The sequence below is a fragment of the Stegostoma tigrinum genome, chromosome 36, assembly GCF_030684315.1.
Source record: "Stegostoma tigrinum isolate sSteTig4 chromosome 36, sSteTig4.hap1, whole genome shotgun sequence".
Lineage (NCBI taxonomy): Eukaryota > Metazoa > Chordata > Chondrichthyes > Orectolobiformes > Stegostomatidae > Stegostoma > Stegostoma tigrinum.
Window position 1 is genome coordinate 21,037,676 of NC_081389.1, and position 25,155 is coordinate 21,062,830.

At 46.0% G+C, this 25,155-nt stretch overlaps 1 protein-coding gene across 1 annotated transcript in view; it reads right to left on the reverse strand.

Annotated features, from left to right (window-relative positions):
• igf1ra (insulin-like growth factor 1a receptor) overlaps window positions 1-25,155 on the reverse strand; it is a 301,340-nt gene that overhangs the window by 200,468 nt on the left and 75,717 nt on the right. The window contains 1 exon segment of the mRNA XM_048520736.2: window positions 13,942-14,490. Coding sequence (XP_048376693.2) covers window positions 13,942-14,490 — 549 coding nt within the window.

Genomic DNA, 25,155 nt, shown 5'->3' on the forward strand with positions numbered 1-25,155 from the left:
CCCAGCTGTGACACCTAGAGGGAAAGCTGTTCTGTAGATTGACTGGTTTCCCATTTTCCATCTCAGCTTTAGCCTGGCTACATGACATGATCAATTATTGGCATTCTAGGGCCAAATTATTCTGCTGGGATCTCTGGCTCACTCAACAGCTGTAGAGGTATGTGGTCACTCCCTCAACTCAGTGCTGACTACCCAAACAATACACCCTCGGCCTGAATCACCACTGGGCCCCTGTATCCCTACATGCACCAAGCCTTGCTCTAATGACTCCAGATGAGCTGGTCTGTGAGCTTGACCCTGGGTTAAGAAATTCCTCCTCCACTCCTTACTCAGCCTGCTTGGGGCTTTCCTAATCTACCCCTTGCTTGGGGCCTCCTCACACTCAAGCTGGAACAGTTCTTAATTGTTCACTCATTTCCAACCGGCCTTTTATCCCTAATGCTTTGGCTAGGCCAGCCTTAATTGGCCATCCCCAATTGCCCAGAGGGCAGTTAACATTGCTGTGGGCCAGACACAGACCATGTAAGGATTGCAGTTTTCTTCCCTAAAGGCCATAAGTGAATCAGATGGTTTTTTCCAACAATTGTTTTTTAAATTTAATTCAAATTCCACCTGGACTCGAACCCAGGTTCCCAGGACATTATCTGGGGTCTCTGGATTAATAGTGTAGGGATAATACCATTAGGCCATCACCTCCCCTTTCATGGTGATGTGGTAGAGTAAGCTCATCACCAAGAGAAGCACAGGTGTCAGGATTCTGGGGACCCATCTACCTGCTGCTCCAAGTCTCCTTGGTTTTCCTGCTTTTGTACTTGGCATTTACACAGTGACATTTCAGTATTGGCTCCACACCCGTCCTTTACTACAAGCAAACAAAAGGTCTCAGTCTGCAGGCCTGCTCCAGAAACATCAATTCTGATCAGAGGATTAATGCAGAATGTGTGCGCTGGGTTCACTGCACTGCACAGAGGGTCAGCTGAGGTAATGAGGGACTACAAATTCGGTATCTACGGAAAAATAACAACTGCAGTCAAAACGAAAAACAATCCTTTATGTGCCCCCCTCTTACAGATGGAAGCAAAAAAAAGGGCCAGTTTCAACTGTTCACACCTCATGTCTGAACTCACCACTGTGTATTTTGTTTAATCCTTCCATGGGGGTGTGGGCACCGACAGCAAGGTCAGCAGTTTGCTATTCAGCTCTTGTGCCTTGCTAGCTTGGGTGGGTTTGGAGTCACGTATAAGTCACACCAGGTGAGGAGGGCAGATTTCTTCGCCTTGAAGAGCAGGTGGGATGTTTTTTTTTGTCCTGTGGTGACTGCTGCGTTTTGGGGACGCTGTTGGCAACGGCAGCTTTTCAGTGCCAGATTTGATCATTTGAATTTGTTGACTGCCACGGCGGGATGTGAAACCTCTCCCACCTCCACAGCGTGGGCCTCTGTATTCCTCGCCCAGTGTTATTATCACTGCCCTTATATCGTTAGCTTAGACCAAATTGGGAATCAAAAGCTGGTCTCAACGATGGTGACCATGACAACCATCATAAACCGTTACAAAAACATCTCAGGTTCACTAGTGTCCTTTAGAGAAGGAAATCTTACCCCATCTGGCCTCCACGTGACTCCAGACCCATGCATGAAAACAGCTTAGCCACTCCATTCAAGGGTAGTTAGGGATGGGTCATTAATTTTGGCTTCACTGGTGAACCCCACATCCCATGGTAAAAGTAATTCAGAAAAGAATCACAGTTTCCAACACCAAATTCAATCAAATCCTGAAATGAAGCTGCTCAACCGGGGACTGGGATCAAATCCACAACTTTCTGGTTGCTAGCAGCAGTGCCTCTGCCCTCCAGGGTAAGTGGGCCATGGGCTGGGGTTGGGGGTGGGGGTGGGGCTTGGGGTCAGGGTCGTTAAGAAAGGGTCAAGAGGGGGAGGCTCAGCGTTACTTCTCCACCGCTCTTACTCCACATCCGACTCGTGTTTGACCAGCTGCAATCTCTAATCCATACCACTGGCTCTCCCCAGGTCAAGGGGACCCTTCTGCTCTCGATTAAATCAGATTCTTGTTAGCCAACCCTCAGGGGTTTAAACAGCTTGCCATCATCTCAGCTCAATGGTAGCAAAGGGCAGCTGAGACAGATACAGCCAAGAGACCCAGGGCTAGGGGCTTTCTCTGAGGTTAGGTGATTGTGGAAAGGTCACTGTGACAGGCCTTGGTGCCAATGAGATGGGGCCAGGGACTTACACTCAGGGAACGTGATCACTCACCAGCCTACTCCTAAGAGATCGAGTCAAATACTCAAACCCACAAATGGCGCAGGGTGAGGAGATGAGTTGGAAAGCTCTTACAGTCCAGTGCCAACTTTTGTTTTATTTATTCATGGGGCAAGGGCATCGCTGGACTGGTAAGCATTTACTGCCCATCCCTAATTGCTCAGAGGGCAGTTAAGTGTCAACCACATTGCTGTGGGTCTGGAGTCACGTGTAGGCCAGACCAGTTAAGTTTCCTTCCCTAAAGGACATGAGGAACTGCATGGGATTTTCCTGACAATTGGCAATGGTTTCATGGTCACGGTTACACTATTAACCGCAGGTTTTTTATTGAATTCAAATTCCATCATCTGCTGTGGTGAGATTTGAACCTGGCTCCCCAGAACATCCCCTGGGTCTCTGGATTAACAGCCCAGCAATAATACCACTAGGCCGTCGCCTCCCCCATGCGCTGAAGCACACCTCTGGATCTGTGTGTCGGTGCATGGCCAGGTCACAGTTGGCCTGCAATGCCCTCCACAGTCACAGACTCTACCTCCATTGACAGCTGGGACTTACACATGCAGGGTTCCAAGTATGTGCAGGTTAGGGTGGATCGACCACGTTAAAGTGCCCGCAGTGTCCAGGGGTCTGCAGGCCGGGTAGGTTAGGCATGGGAAATGCAGAGTTACAGGGGAAGGGCATTGCAGTGGGTCTGGGTGGGATGCTCTTCAGAGGGTCAGGGTGGACTCAATGGGCTGTAGGGATTCTAAGATTCCATGAATCGTCACTTGGGGAGTCACTAAGTCAGACACACACACCCACCCCCCACACTCACTGACCAACCTCCCCAGATGCACACACACCCCCACCTCCCCAGACACGCGCACACACGCACACAGCACCCACCCCCCACCGCCCCAGAGAGAGAGAGAGACAGACAGACACACACACACAGCGTCAGCGCTTGTAGCAAACTGAAGGACAACTTTTGCCTGGTGAAGGCGATAGGATCAGCAGCAGAGAGAATGATTATTTCAACAAAACAAACTGGGCGGTTCAGTCCAAGGATCAGGGGAAAAACTCCATTAGTCTGCATTGTCTTGTGTACTTAGGCGATGAGATGTCAGTTTGCACTGCCATCAATTACAAGGCTTTTTCTCACTATGAGCTGCACAGTCAACCATACACATTGCACAACCCAACAGATGTCAGGGGACAAACAAATAATAAGCCCCTAAATGGCAATAAATTATCCCGGACACAATGTTCCAACCTCCACCGAACCCTCCCCAACGACAGGAATTGGGGCCCGTAAAGATACCAATGTATGACAACGGGGAACAGACTGCTGGGGGAGGGGCGGAAAACAGTGGAATAAATGATAGCTGTAGGTGAAGCCACATGTACCCAACACCCAAACCCACATCTGTCTGCCCAGCCGCACAGCTCATCATCACCCCCCACCCCATATAGCCATCCCGAAACCCCACAGAATCCGCACCCCCACCCATATACCCATCGCAAAACACCACAGAAACCGTCCCTACGCACCCCATATAGCCATCCCAAAACCCCACAGAAACCGCCCCCCCCACCCCATGCACCAATCCCACAACCCCACAGAAACCACCCCCACCCCGTATACCCATCCCGAAACTCCACAGAAACCACACCGCCCCCATCCCATATAGCCATCCTGAAACCCCACAGAAACCAACTCCCATCCCCCACCCCATGTACCCATCTCGAAACCCCACAGAAACTGCCCCCCCACACCCCATCCTATATGGCCATCCCGAAACCCCACAGAAACTGCCCTGCCCCACCCCATTTAGCCATCCCGAAACCCCACAGAAACCAACTCCCATCCCCCACCCCATGTACTCATCTCGAAACCCATAGAAACCACCTCCCCATCCCCCACCCCATGTACCCATCCCAAAACCCCACAGAAACCACCTCCCCATCCCCCACTCCATGTATCCATCCCAAAACCCCACAGAAACAGACACACGTACACCCCACATGCACAGACACATGTACCCCCCCGCCGCACGCACAGAGACACACGTACACCCCCGCCCCCAGCACACACAGACACACATACCCCTCTCCGGCACACACAGACACGCGTACCCCCTCCACTGCGCGAACCACACACACACACACACACACACCCCCCACAATACCCCCAACAGGCCCCCTGCCCCCATACACTGGCACCCTCACAAACACAATCCAGCAACAAACTTTCACATGAACCACTAGCATCTGTATAACACAGTAATGGACCCACTCTCCTTCCCAGGGATCACACGCACAATGAACAACAAACTGAAGGAGCTAGCAGGACAGATACACCAACCACATGTTTGCATTCCTGAGTCTGATTTATATTGCTGCCCTCGTGCAAGTAAATATGGAGCAGTGAGAGAGGGTGAGAAAACAAAGATTTATCAACACTTCCTTTAAAAATAAGATCAGCTTCCAGGTAACATCGGCCTAGAGTATAGCACGCTCCAGTTCAACAAGCCATAGATTTAGGACGTAGTCAGATATTTTTCTAATCTCCAGCACCACACAAGCCAAAATTCTGTTCTTCTCTCCCCCAGCCTCCCTCCAGTTGCCCAAGCTCCCGGTAAACAGGCTGGTATTTTCCAAAGCACCAGTACCAACAACAAACAAACCGGGCTATGGCTCAGGGTCGCTCTCTCTGCCGGAGACAGTGCTCACTGTTGACATTGAGACTGGCTGCCGAGTTCCAGCTCCTTAGGGAGTTCTTAAAAATCACACTATGTTCTTTTCCTGCTTACACAACAATATATACTTACGCAAGTCAAAGGAAAATCCCCCTTCCCACAAACAGACTGCAACCTTTCCTGGCTCCAGAGCAGACAAGCAACCTTATTTAACTCCAGTCACCACCTCGGATCCACTGGTCTCCGAATAACTCCCTCTTTTCACACCAGCTCTCCTTTCAGCAGGCCGGACCCTCACTCAGGTGAGGGAGGTTAGCGCCAGGGAGCACGAGACATGACCATCACATCAAGACTCAGTGCCTTCAGGTACAATGGCGCAATTCTTTCAATCTCTCCTGGCAGTGAGTCTATCGTGGACACACTTCCTGCTGCACAGCTTGGAATTCCCACCCATCATTCTCACAACCAACCGTCGTAGGGGTGCTACAGAAATGTAAAACATTCCAATTGTGGGGCGCAACATATGGGGGTGGGTGTGAGAGTATGTGTGCGCGTGCGTATGTGGTTGGCTATTTAAGAATGCGTTCAGCACGCTTGCCTTCATTGCTCAGGTCATTGGGTATAATAGGTAGGATGTCATGTTGCAGTGGTATAGGACTGGTTGTGGTCACTTTTGGAATACCGTGCCGAGTTCTGGCTGCCCTGCAATAGGAAGCATAGGATTAAACTGGAGCGGGTTCAGAAAAGATTTACCAAAATACTGCCAGGAATGAAGGGTTTGAGTGATAAGGGGAGGGTGGGTAGGTTGGGACATTTTTCACTGGAGCACAGGAGGTCGAGGTGAATAAAATCATGAGGGGTGTGCATACAGCAAACATCAAAGGTCTTTTCCCTAAGACAGGTGAGTTTAAAACTAGATTGCATTTTTTAAGGCAAGAGGAGAAAATCTCAGAGGGTGGGTCGTGTGTGGAATGAATTGCCAGAGGACGTGGTGGATTTAGGCACAGGTACAACATTTAAAAGACATTTGGACAGGTTGACAAATCAGAAAGGTTTGGAGGGATATGGGCCAAATGCAGGCAAATGGGACGAGTGTGGTTTGGGAAACTTGGTTGATGTGGACTGGTTGGAGCGAAGGTTCTTGTTTCCATGCTGCATGGCTCTCTGACTCGATAAAACATGCTCAAATTGAGAGCCTCAGGCCCTCAGAATAGTTGCAAGGCTCCTTTAAAAGTGTGCCATTGTTTTGGGCTGTGGTTGACACCCATCCCGTGTGGTCGGATTGCTGACATCAGTGGAGCCTAAAAACGGCTTGGTCCCCTCTTAGTGCCTGCTCAGCAACTCTCCCCCACTGCCACAACTCCAACTTGCAAAAGGTGAGCCATCAAAATGGGATCACAGCCTTTGGACAGGTGGACAGGAGGGGTTTAGACAGCGTGATCCCATATGGCTCCGCAGGAAAACCATCAAACTGTCACTTCACCAGACAGTTGACACTGGGACAAGTCGACGAGACCTTAGATGCAGCACTAAGGTTTAAGCCGTTTTGAAAGAGGGCAGAACAGAGTTTCACAGGAAGGAAGTGCAGTCGTAGACAGTTGAAGGCCTGGTGGCCAATGATGGTGTAAGGGTGGCGAAGCTACACAGAGGCTCCAATGGGAGAAGATGTCAGAAGCATCACCAACCTACAGGTGGCTAACAACAGAATGAGGCGGGCCAAAGAAATCAGAAAGACAACGCCAAATTGATGATGGACTAGTGGCCAAGTAGAGATCAGTACAAACAATTGCCCATTCTAGTACCCACGATACTGAAGGATGTTAGTGTTATCGTGTAGGGAGGCAATAGGCTAAGGACGCTCAAGTCTGTTTCAAATAGAACCCTTATATTGGATGCTTGCATCTTCTAAGAGCAGCTTTAAATTTAATGAAGCCCAATGGCTTATCCACACATTGTACAGGTGTGGCCCACAGAGCCAAAGACCCACAATTCAGTGTATAGGTGTAAAGCACTCACACACCTATACAGGTTACCCCACTTGGCTGCAGGCACACCACACCCCCCCAACCCACACAGGTGTAGCTCAAAGAGATAAAGTTTGTAATGTTTTCAAGGTCAGGTTCAACAACTTTCCCCCGCACTTTCCTGAACGCTCCGAGGAGCTTCACAACTTATCTAGATTCGTGACGATAGCTCTTTCCAGACTATCCAACATATCCCAGTCCAAACTAAAGGCCAACAGCCACACAACACTGTCCAACTTCAAACAATGCAGATATTGAACAAGATGCACAAAGTTACTTAATTTAGCAACCGACTCCAATTAGTCAGTAACTCCCAACAGTCCCGGGGACACTGGGACAATGGGACAATCCCATGCTCCAGTTGGGCAGAATGAGGTCAGTGATGTAGAGATCACTAAGGGGTTCACTAGCATTGGGGCTCAGCACTCTCTCATCCAAGTGACCTAGAAGCGTGCACACAGCTCATACACACAGCCTGCTCAGGCAGCAAGTGAAAAAAAAAATCAAGGTTAGTTTATCCTAAACTTTACAAAACTTTTCCTCAAAAATTATTCAACTACACATACCTGTGTATGCAGAAATCCCAGCAATATGTCCTTGGGGTATCTGGATGTTGATGTTTGCACACAGACTAAACGGAGTAGGAACAGTGCGTCTGTGCTTTTTTTTTAAAAAACATCTAGCTTAATTTGCTTATGTACTTTTGCAAACATGTTAGTCTTAGCTCAGGGACAGAGCTGAGAGAGCAAACAGCGGCCATGGAGGAGACTCTTGCTGTCTGAACCACCCGTTTCTTTTCACTTCCCCAGCTGTACGAGCTCAAAACGCAAGAATTTATATCGCTGGAGTTAAAAACAAAGCAGAGAGAGGTGCTGTGCAAACTTTTCATCATGCGCACACCGGTACAGATCCAACATCACCAAACCTCAAACAACCACTTTAACTCATACTGTTAAACAAAGAGGCGCTGACTGGTTGAGGCATTGCTGCAGAGAATGCATCAGGGAAATTACTATCCCCCACACGCCTGTTTAATTCCATAAAGGGAGGAGACAGGTCCCTCAACAGATACGTTCTGGCAAGTTGCATCTGTCTGTGTCACATATTTCTATATTTCTTCATTTAACTCAGTGCTGTATTTCCCCTGTGAGTATTTGATGAGGGACAGTAAAGAAGAAGCTTTTATTCTGTATCTAATCCTGTGCTGTCTCCGTCCTGGGAGGGTTTGATGGGGTGACAGTATAGAGAGAACCTTGCTCTATATCTAAACCCCTGCTGTCCCTGTCCTGGGAGGGTTTGATGGGGAACAGTGTAGAGAGAGTCTCACCCAGCACATGGTTCCATTCCCAAACCCGTATCCTTCTGTAATGAGCACAGAATGCAGCAGTGTTAAAACAAAACTGCAGGCAGCTCATTCAGGGAAAGGTTGCTGATCAAATCACCATGGAAACAGGTTAATGCAACTGAACACATATGTTTTTATAACCCTGAATTTGATCAAAAGGGTCAAGGTTCCAGCAAAACACACACGTCCTTCAACGAACAGAACGGAATCAAAGATACAGCAAAGATAGAGCAAGTATACCTTACATGGCCAGAGCAGGCATAAGTGGAATCTTAGACAAGCTGAGAGGACAGGCCAGGTTTCCCTCTTCTCACCGAGAGAACCACGTGTCGTGTAAATAGCATTCAATGTTAAATACTTGATACTGAGATCTTATCTATTGCTTTCTAGATAATTAGATTTAGGTCAATGGCTTGAACGAAGGTGATGAATGCAGTTTCCAATTCATTGGCATTTTGGATCCTTTAACATCACACGCAGTGAAACGCCGCTAATAATTCATTCTTACACACATTTCAACAGGTTCCCAGCTTCCCGCCCCCGTTCTCTCACTGAAGGTACTGACTTGATTGAGGTACCTAGTGTGGGTCGCAGCTCTGCTCCCTTAGCCAATGCTGCCATCCTTTTTATGAGCCCAACCTGTTTGGAGGGAGCTGCTTGACTGCATAGTGCATCACAGACTAACATGCACAACTTACAGCCAGCCCTCGATACCTACCAGGAGTGGGATGTGCATGCGAGCTCTACAGCATGTGTGCTGAAGCCAAGAACAAGTGATCTACTCTACTAACCTGATGTCAGCCAGGACAGCACACCAAATAAATGATGAGAACACAGCCAAGGTCCAAACTCTCCAACTGCTACCTGGCGACTCATGCTATTTTCAATGGGCAGGGTCAGGCCATGGGAATGAGGGGAACCTGCGACACAAAGGCTCCAAGTTGAACAGTGCCTATTTCTCTCAGGAGTCAGAGAGACAACAGTGGTCAAGGTGCAGTCCCTCAGCAAGGCCGGTCTCCCAGTAACTATGGAAGGTAACACGCATGTACGTGTGGGCTGGGTGCGGGTATGCGGGGGCTGGGGATGAGAGTGCAGGGGCGCATGTGCGGGGGTGTGTGTGTGGGGGTGTGGGGCTGTGCATGCAGGGGTCCGTGTGCACGACGTACTTGTGCGTGGGGGGGTGTGGGTGGTGTACGGTAGCATAAAAAGTGACTGTTCCCTAACAAGGGCCCACATGCTCTCATCACCATTTTGTGCCTTGCTCCCAAAGTCTTGCTGCCAGAGAAGGGACGTGCAGGAAGATTCTCAAATTACAAAAGCGTGGGAAAACACCATGTCTGACATTAAAATGAGTGCTGAACCAGTGAAAACGTCAGCACTGTGCGTTCTAAACGGCCTTTCTTAGGATACACCCCTTCTTCAGCTTGTTAATCATTAATCTCTGACACAACCTTTCCTCCTCACAGGGAGGAAGAAAGGAAGGAAACACAGGGTTAAACAGCTGACAGAAAGAGCTACAACAGTTTTCCATAGTCCCATCCCTTGTGTACAACTCCTGGTCATCATCATGAAGGTCTGGAAGTTCATCTCACCCCTTCACTGTACGACCACTGAAATTAGGAGTCGGTCACTCCAGCCTGCTTGACTGTTCATGAATACGGTGGCTGATCTGCTTGTGTTGTGAGTTCCACATACCTATCTACCTGACTGATAACCTTTGATTCCTCTGCCTATCAAGAATCAATCTACCGCTGCCTTAAACATATGCAATGACACCTCCTTCACCATCTCAAGGCAGACAGTACCAGGATCACACAATCCTCAGAAGAAATGTTTCTCCTCATCTCCGTCCTAAAAGGGAGAGACTTGGTTTTTAAACTGGGTCCCTGCAGTAAGAACTCATGCACAAGTGAAAACATCCTTTCCACATCCACCACTTCAAAATCATTCAGGATTCAGGCAAGAAAGCATCTCAAGGCACTTCACAGCAGTACTACTAAGGAGGATCAACACCAGGCCATGAAGGTTAATACCAGGTCAGTTGGCCAAATCTTTGGTCAAAGAGGTGGGATTTAAGCAGTGTCTTAAAGGACACAAACAGGTACAGCAATGCAGGGAGGCAGTGACTATGCTTGGGGCCCAGGCAACTGAAGGAACCACCGAGCGTAAAGCGACAACGACTGAACCAGCCCAACCAGAGACAAAGTTGGAGTTTACAATTTCACTTTGGTGGTCAAGTCCCAGTTATAGAGTCATACAGTATGGAAACAACCCTTCAGTCCAACCCATCCATGCTGACCTGACATCCCAGTGTGGCCTAGTCCCATTTGCCAGCACTTGGCCTGTATCCCTCTAAACCCTTCCTAGTCATATACCCATCCAGATGGCTTTTAAATGGTGTAATGGTACCAGGCTCCACCACTTCCTCTGGCAGCTCATTCCATGCACACCATCACCCTGTGTGAAAAAGTTACCCCTCAGATTCCTTTTAAATCTTTCCCCTCTCACCTTAAACCTCTGGACTCCCCCACCCCAGGGAAAAAAACATCGGCTATTCGCCCTATCCACGGCTCTCATGATTTCATAAACCTCAATAAAAGGTCACCCCTCAGCCTCCCCGCTCCAGAGGAAAAAACCCAACTTATTCAGCCTCTCCCTACAACTGAAACCCTCCAACCTTGGCAACATCCTTGTAAATCTTTTCTGCATCCTTCCCTTCCATAGCAGGGAGACGAGGACTAAATGCAGTATTTTAAAAGTGGCCTCACCATTGTCCTGTACTGCTGCAACATGGCTTCCCAACTCCTGCACTCAATGCACTGACCAATGAAGGCCAAATGCCTTCTTCACCACAACTTTCAAGAAGCTAGTGATGTTTAAAAATCATGATTTTTGATATCTGCAAGTAGCAATTAGATTTCAGTTTTACAACCCAATCTTGTGTGTGACTTATTCTATTACATAGTGCCTCATGGGCACCGTCCTCTGGTGGGCCAGTTCTATGTCGCACATTGAAAACCCTTGGCAAAAACCAATGCTTTGTCAAAGAGGAAGATGGATCAGTATCCAATACTACCTACAAATTCTATAGAAAGGATTCTTCCATTACTGTGGCTGTTGACTTGCTGGCTGAGCTGGTAAACTTATTTGCAGACATTTCGTGGCCCTGCGAGGTAACATCGTCACTTCATCGGTGAAGCGTCAGTGTCCTGTCGCGCTTGTTGCTATTGACGTGTCTCAGTTTGTTGGGGTGGGTGGCATCACTTCCAGATTTATTTCCTTGTGATTGGTAAATGGGGTCCAGCTCTACATGTTTGTTAATGGAGTTCCGGTTGGAATACCAGGCCTCCAGGAATTCTCGTGTGTGCCTTTGCTTGGCTTGTCCTAGGATGGCCACATTGTCCCAGTCGAACTGGTGGCCCTCTTTATCCATGTGTATTGACGTTAACAAACATGTAGAGCTGCAGTCCTTATGCCAAGCACTGAGAAACAAATCCAGAAGTGATGCCAACCACCCCAGCAAACCGAGACATATAAATAAGAAGTGGGACTGAACACCGACACTTCACCAGAGGCACACTGACCATGTTACCTAGCAGGGTTTGCAAACAAACCCACCAGCTTGGGTAAGCATGTCTCCAACCTCATCCACTACCCGAGCTACAAATCTTCTCAAACACTTTGTTCCATTACTGTATATACAGGTGCAGTCATGTTTGCTTATGATTATTCTGAGCATGGTCATTAAGGTAAAACAGACTGTTTCAGATTACAAGCCAAGCATGTTAAAGTTCAAATGAAAATAAAATACAGCAGAGGCTGGAAATCAGAAACAAACTGGAGGAACACCTACATTTACACTCATTCTACATCTCTAGCATTCTTTCATCACCATTAGCACTCCTTCTGTCTTTTGCTCTGGGCACCTTTACCATCTGCTCCACCTCCTCCTCCACCTCCCCTCCCTGTCTACAGCGTTAAAAACGCCTTTTCTCAGCCACTTTTCATTAAATAACAGACTCAAAAGGTTAACTCTGTTTCTGTCTCCAGGTGCTGCTGAGTGTCTCCTGCGTTTTCTGGTTTTATATCAAGATTCAATTCACAATATCACATAATATTCTTTACTTAAAAAGAAGCTACCCGGAATAATCCCATGACCTGACTGGAAGCTGGGTCAATCAACATTTCTTCGTAAAATGATCAAAATCAGAGACACATTTGGGGGATCATACACAGCACACGAAACAGCGGAAATATTTGCCTACAAGATAGACATTGCACTTTTAAATAGTTAGATGCATGTGTATCCTGAGATTTTTTTTGGGGGGAGACATTCTGAGGTGTTGCTTAAGGTCTAGACATGCCTCTTTATAAAACAAAAAGACTTTCAGTCACTTTATCAGGCTGAAAATACATTACAAATATCTTGGTCACTGCTTAAAGCAAGTCCTCCAGGCCCTGACACTCTAATCCAATCCTGGATACTAAAGCCATGTCAATGGATCTTCACTCATTAAGCAGGTCAACCTTGTCCTTGGACTCTCATAGCTTGTGGTCAATGGGACTCTCCTTGACCTTAACCCTTTGCCCATCCAATATAGAAATCTTTGACTGCCTTTGTAATCCATTCTGCAGACCGCTGTGTCACCTATGGATACTTCTGACCAACCTGTTCGAGATGATATGCTATGCCATTGAAGTAGATGAGATCTGAACACAAGCCTCCTAGCCCAGAGGTTGGGTCACTACCACTGCATTTCATGAGTCCTTCACAGTTAGTTGACACAGAGTGAGTCAGTGGTGTCCCCTGTTGGAAAGTGATCCCGGGCAGCTGTCAAGCAGAGAGAGCTTCCACTCTGTCCATGAGACCCCATGCTCACTTCTCACTCAGGAAGAATGAGAACTAGAATGAGAGATCAGAGCAGGCCAGGCGAGCTAGGAACAAGGAGTCACACAGAGTGCCACAAAATAGCAGTGAGAGCTAAAACATCTGTCAAAGAGTGGACCCTGTGGTAGCACATGCTTAAAGTTCTATAACATGTCTCTTCTGAGTTGGGATATTTGGTTTACTGACTCATCAGCTCATACAGAGCTCCCTCCAGGAATTCCCACAGACAGAACTGTACAGCACCGACAGGGGACCAGCTGTATATTACAGACTGAGCCAACAGAAATCTAACTTTCTGGAATAATAACACACGACAAATATTCCTCAATCAAATGCAGGTGGAGGGAGCTCCGGGTACATTTGTATTGCCAGGGTCTCTCAGTGTTGGTGAATGGAATACACTGGTTAACTCACTGGTAATAGCACAAATCCAATTCAAGCGCAGCTGGACTTTGACACCAGAGGGTATGAGTGGAGAGAAAAATGCGTTAACCTTTCTTGGATTCTTTTACACAGGAGTTTTTGCCGGGGGGGGGTTAGGAAATTCTGACTGGCAGGGTGCTGTCTAATGCAGATTTCACTGTAGTGAGTAAAACAGAACATCGCAGAAATTTCTAAAGCACTACAACTCTCGATGGAATCTGACCAAGAGCATTCAGCCAGGCCCACACTTCAAAGGCGATGCCAAGACTGTGCTGTTGGGGTTCAAACAGTGAATTATCACAACCTACCTTTCTGGCAGTGGTTCGCATTCCAACAACGGTAGTTATACTGGTTGTTCACACTGGTCTTAATGCAGAGGGGTTGGTCCTCCATGGTTCCCGGGCAAACATCCCCACACTCGCTCTGCTGCTTATTCCGATCGATATAGTTATTCTCCACAGGATCCAGAATAAAGGACCAGTCGATGGTGGATAAGTAACAGAGGTCATGGTTCTTTTCAATCCTTACCGCACCCCGTGTGATATTCTGGAGGCTGTACAGCCCAATCTCTTTCAAGTGAATCATTTCGAAGATGACCAGGGCGTAGTTGAAGAAAAGGTTTATTCCACGGATGACAGCGAGGTTTGGGAAGAGGTCCCTCAGCGTCTCCAGCCCATAGACGCGGTATAGCAGCAGGTAGTCGGTGATAACCGTCAGCTTTGGGAATCGGAGGGCGCGGAAGTCTTCTGCTTTGCTATGGAAAATGAGCAGGATCTGCAGGTAGCCTTCAATTATGGTACAGTTCTCCAGCTGCCGGAAGTCACTCACATGATTCCTGATATCCATACCACTGCATACTGAAAGGGAAACATGGGATCTGTTATAGTGCCTCATAACATTAATACACATCAATCCCTCTCACACCCTACCACTAACCATCACAACTGAAACACTAAAGATACCATTTTTGTGAAAAAGACTTGCTGTGAAAGCTTCTCATCTTGCACTCCACAGGACAGATGCAAGAATGCCAAACTTCATGCATCAGGAAAGGGTGTCCACTGGCTGATAATCCAACTTGTTGCTATGGGGAATGCACCAAAGAATCAGTATCGCCAAGGTTTGGTTTAAATCAGAAAAGATATGATGCCTGGCGTCATAGACCAGATCAGACCCTCTTGAAATATTTCATGTAGGCAGTCTGGCGCCTAACTTTTCCTATGTTCAAAGGCAGATGTGAAAGGTCTGTTCCAGATGCAATGCGACCAATCAAACTAAGCAAAAACACAATTTATTTAAACACTGTAGTTAACATAAACCAAAGTAAGAGGAATTTTGAATAACTTAACTAGATTGGAAACTTAACAGATACTAGATACAATAACTATTACTAATTTACTGTTGCAATATAGTAACATTACATAAACAAACTCCTTGGCAAAAAAAAAAGACAGTTCAGACACAGACTCTCAAATGCAGTTCTCCCATCCAGGAGGGAAATAAAAAAAATCAAGAGAATATTCAGTGTGTGTAGTGGCCATGAGACATTCACTGAAGCTTGCAACTCTGGTGAGATCCCTATACCTTCTGATGCTACCGAGAAACCAAACCCCAAAAATCCTAAGCTCAGACAGTTTAGCCACACTCATTCAGGTTGTTTAGAAAATAAAACCAAAGGTCTCCCAAGTTATTTACTCAAGTGCCTTAACTAGCTAGCTCGGTGCCTCTACCTGACATCCTCTCCAAAGCAAGAACAGTACAAAATAACTTAAGCTGAAAGTATCATTATTAATCCTTTTCCCTGCAGAGGATGTGCCTCTGACACATGAATATCTACAGTTTCCAGCCACTGTAAATAAACCACGTTGCAAGCCTGATTGATGATATTACATTGGTTGTTAGTGTAATTCTTTGTACACCAGGGATTACTCAGAAACCACTGTCCAAGGACACAACTAAGATTCCTCTGCAGATCAATCACGTCAAAAACAATACTAAGCCCCAGAGGCCTACACTGAGCAGATGGATATGAGCAGGACGAAGTTAGGAGACACACAGATCATCAGAGTGTGGGAAAAAGAGGGAAAGTGAAATGAAGATACTGCCAAATTAACTTGGTTGAGAGTTCAAAATATAAAGATCCAAATAACACCCACTTTCCAAGTTAATTATATATTTCCTGAAACTGAGATTAAGCAGCCAGGACAACTCTTGTTACCTTGCCTAACAAAAGCAAAATGGATTTAAGTCCAAATGTCATGAGCCAGACTTGCATTAATCTGGAATCTAACGAGATTCACATTCGCAAAAAAGCAGCGTGGAATTTGAAGGAACAAGCACCAACTTTGCAAATTAAAATGCCAAAACGAGCACGCAGCATCCCAGGTTTGGAGGGGTTAGTCAGGTCCGTCAAGCCAACAGTGGTAGGCTGATCTATTTCTGATAGAAAACAACAAATGCTGGAGATTACAGTGAGTCAAGCAACATCCACGGAGAGGCAGCAAGCTAGCATCGAGTCCGAATGACTCTTCATCAGCCTAATAACCGCCCGAACATTGAACTGATCCAAAACTCTGCTTCCTATAAAGACAGTCCCTCGATTGTGCACGGGTTCACAATGGAGTCCATTGGTAAGTCGATTCGTACACAAGTCCGAACACAATGCATGACAATGTAAAGGAGTTACTCATATGTACAGGAATGTTTGTGAATTGGACATTTAAAATTGCATACTGCACGGGATCTCATTCCCAAGTACCAGCGTTACCCAGTCGGACATTTGTAAATCAGGGACCCCTGTGCGCTAATTCAGATCAGAAGTCACAAAACACTTTACCTGATGAAGGAGCAGCGCTCCAAAAGCTTGTGATTTCAAATAAACCTATTGGACTATAACCTGGTGTCAAGTGATTTCTGACCCCATCCACCTCAGATCCACATCACGGCTAATTCAAATCAGGTCATGTTCACCTAAGACCCGCACTAACTGATACTTAAAATTCTCACTCTTGGTTTCAAATCCCTCCCAGCCATGCCCCTTCCAATTTCTGATCTCCTACAGTCTGTTTTCCTCTACCTCTAGCCTCTTGCACATTCCCCAGTTCCATCACCGTGTCTTCAGCTGCCCTGGCCCCAGGCTCTCAAAATCTCTTCGTCTCCACTTCCGTCTTTGCATCACTTCTTAAAACCTCACTTGGAGCCATGCATTTGGCCATCTGCTCCAAAACCTTTGTACTTTTTCCAAAGGCACTACACAAATGCAAGCTGTTGCTCTTCGACTGCGAAAAATCTAGAGGAAGGGCCAGGTCCTGGTGATGCACAGCACCAAGGTCATGAGCAGTTAAATGAAGTGGTAATGGTTAAGCAAGGCCAAAGCTAGAAAAACAAAGAACACTGCTGGATTCACTCAGTGTATTTCAGTCTAGATAACAGAAATGATAATGTCCCCTTTCAACTGAAGTTACTGTACAGCAAATATTCTCAAACAGTTCCATTTTATTCACTACTGCTTACATAACACAAAACACTGGAAGCTGAAGATCTTTATCATGTAAACTGGTTGTCTTCACATCACACACCATATGCAGTGGGGCTCACCTCTTACCGCAGTGGTGAGGGAAGCACTGGGACAAGCTGCAGTTTATCTTGAACACTCGCAAGTTTGGCTTAAAACTACATTAAGCATTCACTGCTGTGCTTTCCTTGCATTCTCTCAAATCCCTCCAACTGCAAAAAATCAGTCATTCAGCACAGAAACAGACCCTATGGCATTGAGCCCACATCCCTCTCAACCCTTCCTATTCAAAGATCCTAACCTGGCCTGGCCTACAGGTTATTTTGTTCAATCAGTCACATGAATTCTCAGTCAAGCACACCCCAATAAACACAAAAACTAAAAAATAGTTACAAAACAGCTGAGCAGCGATTCCTTTGAGCTTTCCACTTTTCTCCAACAGCTCAGGTCCCGGGGCATCGGCATCTTCAGTATCTCCCTCATCCTTCATTTACCAATGCTTAGATATTCACCTGTGGAAAGCATCCCAGCTGAACTCAGTCTACACCGAATGACACCAAGACCATGCTTTTTGCAGGTTCAGATGCCGAGAGGACATGCCCCTCCCCGTCCCCAGGTTGGGGAAACTAGAATGAGGGGGCACTGTTTCAAAATAAGGAGCTTCCAATTTAATATGGAAATAAGAGGTCCTTTTTTGCCTTCTCAGAGACCCGTTAATCTTTGTAAGCCTCCCCACCAGCGCCCTCAACACTGGGGAGCAGCAGAGGTTGGGTCATCGAGTATGTTCAACGCGGAGTGAGGTGCATCTTAATCTGTGCAACAGAACCGAGCTCTCTGAATCGTGGACGCTAAAATGAAAATTTCACTTGCTGCAGTTCATCTTCAACAGAGCACACGCTGTTAACAGCGTGGAAGGAGTGAATGTTTAAGGTAGCAGATAATGTGAAGATAAAGTAGGCTTTATTCCTAATGGTGTTTGGCTTCAATTGTGTTTTTTTTTGAAACTGCCCTCCTCCAGGGGCGAGTTTGCATTTGTATAGCTGCTGCAGTGCTGTGAAATACCCGAGGGATGTCACAGGAGAGCCCTCAGACACAACTGAGCACCCAGCCAAAGGAAGTGACCAAAGCTTGGTGAAGGAATTACGTTTTAACGCAGTGCCTTAAAGAGAGAGGGAGCGCAACAGGGCCTGCAGAGGGTCCGAGACCAGTCAGCCCTGTAGGCTGGCCATGTTGCTGCAGGTGACAGGAGCAGAGACAACTGGGGAACAGAAAATCCACAGATACACGTCTACAGACCCAAGAGGTCCACAGCAGTTTTTTAATAATAGGATTACACTCCCTACACTCCATAACTTTCATACAAATCAGTTTTAGCCTTGTTGTACACTTTAGCTCAACACTTCAAATGCATGGGTCAAATCAAAGTCACAGGTCGCCATTGCAGATACCGCAACATTCTCTCAATTATGGTAATTATGAAACAGAGAAGATTCAAGATGTGTAATTAGACGGGAGCAAATGTCCCAAGTGTATCTGAGGAAGAGTTTTCGCTGCGATGCCCACAATCATTCCCTTACCTACAAAGGCTCCCCATTTGGGTGAGGCAGCTCGGGTTGCCACAGCAATTTGTATACTGCCTGCTTGCTGCCTTCAGGGTAGGAGACAAAAGAAAATATTTGCATCGGAACAATTCTGAGGCCTCAAAACTTCACATGAGCAAGGTTACACCTATCTGTACACAAATCAAGGTTTTTTTCTCCCCCCCCCTTATTCATTCATGGAAAGTGGGCATCGCTGGCTCGGCAGCATTTATTGCCCATCCCTAATTGCCCAGAGGGCTGTTAAGAGTCAACCGCATTGCTGTGGGTCTGGAGTCACATGTAGGCCAAACCAGAGAGGGATGGCAGTTTCCTTCCCTGAAGGATATTAGATGGGTTTTTCCTGACAATCAACAACGGCTTCATGGTCAACATTAGATTCTTAATTCCACATAGTTTACTAAAATCAAACCCGGGTCCCCAGAACATTATCTGGGTCTCTGGGTTAACAGTCCAGTGATAATACCACTAAGGTCATTGCCTCCCCAATGTTTATGTTCGAGTACCTCCCCAGGTATCAATGTGCCAGAAATCTTAGACAGCAAACAGACCTAGCACTCAACAGCAACAGCTGCCCTTTTCCTCAACTGAACTGCAGTGTTTTCCTGCATGACGATTATAAGCACAAATGCCCCAATCTAAACAGCAAATGGGTAATCCAGCTACTTCAGGAAAAGGCAGCGCTCAACCAAGTCAGTCCAACACACAGTTCCCAACATCGATTCATCATCTAGGTCCCTGCTTCTTGCATACTCCTCCAAAGACAAGTATCGCTCATTCCTGGGTAACCCTAGCATCTCTGGCTGGCATTTCCTGCCTCACGCCTATCTAACCCACATCAGCCACAGCACAGTGGGCAATACAATCAAACCCAAAACTTTCTATTTCAGGGACTTGTGCATAAAAACTCAGGTCAAAACTCCAATGATGTATCGAGGGAGTCCTGGTGTCACAATAGGGCCAGATGCCTGCTTTGGTGATAGGAAAACATGCCACATCATTACTGAGAAGACCAGGGGAATTATCCAGGATACTGAGACCATTCAGCCCATCGCATCTGTGCCTCTATTCAATGAGACCATGGTCGATCTGACAATATGCAGCTCAATTTTCCTGTGTTTTCCCACAACCTTCAAATCCCTCACTGATTATAAATCTGTGTGTCTCAGCCTTGCATACACTTAATCGCCATGCCTCAATGACCTGCTGGGTTGAAGAATTCTGCAGATTCACTAGGCAACCCCTTACTCTCAAATTACACCATCACATACTCGACTCTCCCGCAGGGGGAAACTCTGTCAAGCCCGCTTAGAATATAAGCAAACAAACCCAAGAACTGCAGATGGTAGAAATCAGAGGGGAGGCACCTAGTGGTGTTAATTTAGGACCGGGTTCAAACCCAACCATGGCAGATGGTGGAATTTCACCTCAATAAATATCTGGAATTAAGAGTCCACTGATGACCATGAAACCCACATGGTTTTACTAATGTCCTTTAGAGAAGGAAACTGCCATCCTTACCTGATCTGACCTACATTTGTCTCCAGACCCACTGCAACGTGGTTGACTCTTAACCACTCTGTGGGTAATTAGGGATGGGCAATAAATGCTAGCCTGGCCAACCGTGCCCTCACCCAGTGAATGAATAAACAGAAAATGAGAAACAAACAGAAATAGCTGAGAAAACTCAGCAGGTCGAGTAGCACCTGTACAAAGAGAGCAGAGTTAACACTTCAGGTGAACTTCAGTCATTCTGAAGAAGGGTCACGCAATCCAAAACCTGCTGAGTTTTTCCAGCAATTCTGTTTTTGTGCACAGATTTTTATATGTTTCATATTGTGTTTCTATTCACTTTCTCCACGTTATAATCTCAAAGGCATTATCTCTCCTAACAAGACTGTCAAATTAAGCAACTCTGATTTCGTGTTAATTTCCTGCCTTTTCCCTATAATCCTGCACATTGCTTTTATTTAAAATGATCATCCAAAATCCACTTGAAGGATTTAACTGAACCTATCACCATCACACTCCCAGGCAGTGCGTTCCAAAGCCTAATTACCCACTGAGGGAAAAAGTTTTTTTTCTCACCTCACCGTTCAATCTTTTACAAAACACTTTCAAACTGTGCCCTCTCATTCTCCATCTGTTTGAGTGGGACACTAAACCAAAAGAGATACACAGATCTACAGATACTGGAAATATATTCCCATCTTTTCCTCACTGCTATCAGTTCTGAAAAAGGCTCAATGGACCCCCTGAAATGTAAACTCTGCTTTCTCTTCACAGAAGCTGTCAGACCTGCTGAGTTTTCACAGCAATTTCTGCTTTTGTTTGATTGGGAGTGAGTTTCTCCCTATCCACCCTGCTCAGGCTACTTGTGATTTGAAAACTACTATTAAATCTCCACTAAGCCTTATCCTCCCCAAGGGGAACGGTCCTAATTTCTCTAATCTTTCCTGGTAACTGAAGATGTCCCTGGAAATGTTTTCCTAAACCTCTTCTGCACCCTTTCCAACATATCCAGAGCCTTACTACAATACAGCGCACAGAACTGGACACAATGCTTCGGCTGAGGTCTAACGCGTCTCATACAAATTCAACATAAATGTCACTGCTGATGCAGATATTTTTAATTAAAACCTGCTCAGCTGTTATTACACAACTCTAAAACAGAGAGGTGAACATGGGTCTGTTGTGCTCTGTGCCCACATTAATTAATCTGAGAAAACTGTCTGTTTCATCATTAACTGCTCTCGCCACCATTAATGACTTCTGTACATGTATACAGTCAGGTCTCTATATCTCTGCACATCGCTTAGAATAGCTGAAACACTAAGATTGTTGGAGTAACTTAGCAGGTCCAGCAGCATCTGTGGAGACAGAAACAGAGTTATTGCTTCATTTCCAGAATGAAAACATTAACTCTGTTCCTCTTTCTAGAAATATTGCCAGACCCTCTGAGTTTCTTCAGCAATTTCAGTTGTTGCCAGTTTTAGATCTCTAGCATTTGCAGTTATAGAGTCATACGGCATGGAAACAGAATCTTCGGTCCAACCTGTCCAATGCCAACCAGGTATCCTAAATTAATTGAGCACCATTTGCCAGCATTTGGCCCATATCCCTCTCAGCCCTTCCTGTTCATGTGCCCCCCCAGATGCCTTTTAAATGTTGTAATCGTTCCAGCCGCCACCACCTCCTCTGGCAGCTCATTCCATGCACGCACCATCCTCTGCATGAAAAAGTTGTCCCTCAGGTCTCTTTTAAATTTTTCGCCTCTCACCTTAAACCTATGCCCGGCTCATTTTTGGACTTCCCCACCCTGGGAAAAATATTTTGGCTATTCACTTTATCTATGCCTGTCATGATTTTATAAATCTTTGCAAGGTCTCCCTTCAGTTTCCAACATTCCAGGGAAAAAGGCCCGTTGCTAATTAGCCTCTCCTAATACCTCACCCCTCCAGTTGCGGCAATATTCTTGGAAATCTTCGCTGCACCCTCTCAAGTTTAACATCATCCATCTGATAAAGGGCGACCAGAATTGTACAGAATATTCCAAAACTGGCCTCAACATTATCCTGTACAGCAGCAACATTGCATCCCAACTCCTACATTCAATGTTCTGACCAATAAAGGCAAGCGTATCAAATGCGGACTCCTGTCCAACGCTTTGCTGAAGTACACAAAGACCACACCCAACACTGTGCCTTCAATCTTCTTTCTCACCTCTTCAAAAAATTCAATCATGTTAGTGAGACATGATTTCCCACGCACAATACCATGCTAACTATCCCTAATCAATCCTTACCTTTCCAAATGCATGTAAATCCTGTCCCTCAGAATCCCTTCCAACAACTTACCCAGCACTGACATAAAGCTCCCTGGTTTTTCCTCTCAGCCTTTCTTAAATCATGGCACCACGTCAGTCACCCTCCAGTCTTCCAGCACCTCACCTGTGACTATCAGTGATACAGATTTCTCAGCAAGGGCCCCAGTAATCACTTCCACAGCTTCCCACAAAGTTCTGGGAAACACCTGATCAGGTCCCAGAGATTTAGCCACCTTTATGCATTTTAAGACCTCCAGCATCTCCTCTTCTGTAATAGGAAATCTTTTAAGACCACTGTTTATTTCCCCAAGTTTCCGAGGTTCCATATCTTTCTCCACAGCAAATACTAAATGAATACCTTGTGTCAGTATCTCCCACATTTCCTGTGCTTCCACACACAGAGAACCACATTCATCGCTAAGGTGCCCTATTTTCTCCTTAGTTACTCTTTTGTCTTAAGGTATTTGCAGAATCTCTTTAGAGTCTCCTTAACTCTATTTGCCAAAGCTATCTCATGTCCCTTTTTAGCCTCCTGATTTCCTTCATAAATATACTCCTACTGCCTTTATACTCCTCTAGGGATTCACTCGGCTTCTACTGTCTATACCTGATAAGATTCCTTTAGAACCAGAACTTTAATTACTCTAGTCATCTATCATTTCCCAAAACCTATCAGCCTTGCCCTTAACCTAACTGGAACATATTGTCTCTGTACTCTCGTTATATCATTTTTAAAGGCTTCCCACTTCCCGACTGTCTCTTTACCTGCAAATAGCCTCCCCCAATTTCTGAACGTTCTTGTCTATTACTTTCAAAATTATATCTAACAGAATCATGACCACTTGCCACAAAGTGCTCCCCCAATGACAGCTCAGTCACTTGCCCTTCCTTATTTCCCCAACATTCTCGTCTGTTTCAGATTTTCAACATCAATGGTATTTTGCTTTTGTTACATTCTAAGAGATACTTTGGAATTGTATGGGTTGCAGTTTCGGAAGCTCAGTAAGCAATTTGTGCACAATATGCACTTGGCAAACAGCAATGTATTAGCGACCATGTGATCTGCTTCAGTAATTTCAACCAAGGGATAAATATTGAGGCCACAGAGAGGCTCTGTCTTTTTTCTTGCAAGCATAGTTTTGCATATTCTCCTCAACTACTTCCTGGCTGCTTTCACATTATTGACCGTAACATTTTGCTTGGGTATCCCAATCAACGACATCAAAAGCTACCACACTCTTGAGAGTAATAGCCAGCCAATGGCTGCACAAAACTAACTGCAAGAGCCAGAATTTAAAACCCAGCACATATGCTGTTTTACTGGGGATCAATCCAGAAAGTAGCAGGCACAGGGAACAGATTTCAAAGTTGAGCTTAGTCAACGTATCAACGCCAATGAGTTCAACTCTTCCCATTGCATGCATACGTTCCACAAAGCACTAACACAGCTCGCTTGTACTTTGTACAGGTCAGTGTATCAGATGTAGAATGTTACAGGGTTTCTGACCACGGAAGGCACCGTGAGCTAAACCAAATCCTGTTCTTTAACTGCAACATCTACTCTCTTGCCTACATTACTGAAAATTGTTCCCTCTGTACACTGAGCCGGGGTGGCGGGGGTGGGGGGGAGTTAATGGCAGGATGGTCACCATCATCTCTGGTAATATCAATGCAATAGCAACATGTGCTGCACCAAATCAACAATAAAATTAGATCACGACTGCAAAATTTGGCTGGGGCTTGTGTTCAAGAGAGCCCACAGCATTGCTCAGAAGAAGTTCGCCTGGGTAAGTTCACTTGGCCATTAGCACAAAAAGAAACAGAGGATTTGGTCTAAGATAACAAGGTGCAGAGCTGGATGAACGCAGCAGGCCAAGCAGCATCAGAGGAGCAGGAAGGCTGACATTTCAGGCCTAGACCCTTCATTTGGTCACTCTCTCATTGTGGGTCTGGAGCTTTCTGTGTACAAACTGGCTCTCCTCATTAGAAAAAGGGGTTTAATGCTGAAATGCAAAAACTTAGCTACAAAACTACCACAAGACAATGAAACGTTCAACATGAATGCACGTCATAAAGTCAAAACTGTCCCAAGTTCTCCGGTCGTTGAAGTTCACTGAAGTTTCTCCTTCCCGGAACGTTTCCTGTAAACACCTTCCACACTCTCTCGCTGATGCATTCACACACTTTCAATGGTGTGGCAGCTAGAGCTGTAGCCAATTCTAACTAACTATTAGGGTCATAGAGCCGCACAGCGCAAGGACACACCCTTTGGTCCAACTTGTACATGCCGACCAGATATCCTGAATTAATCTAGTCCCATTTGCCAGTATTTGGCCCATATCCCTCTGAACCCTTCCTATTCATGTACCCATCCAGATGCCTTTTAAATTATGCATTTTACCAGCCTCCACCACTTCCTCTGGCAGCTCATTCCATGCACGCTCCACCCTCTGTGTAAAATAGTTCCCCATTAGGTCTCTTTTCGATCTTTCAATCTCACCTTAAACCTATGTCCTCTAGGTTTGGACTCCCCTACACTGGGCAAAGACCTTGGCTATTCACCCTATCCATGCCCTTTTTTTGC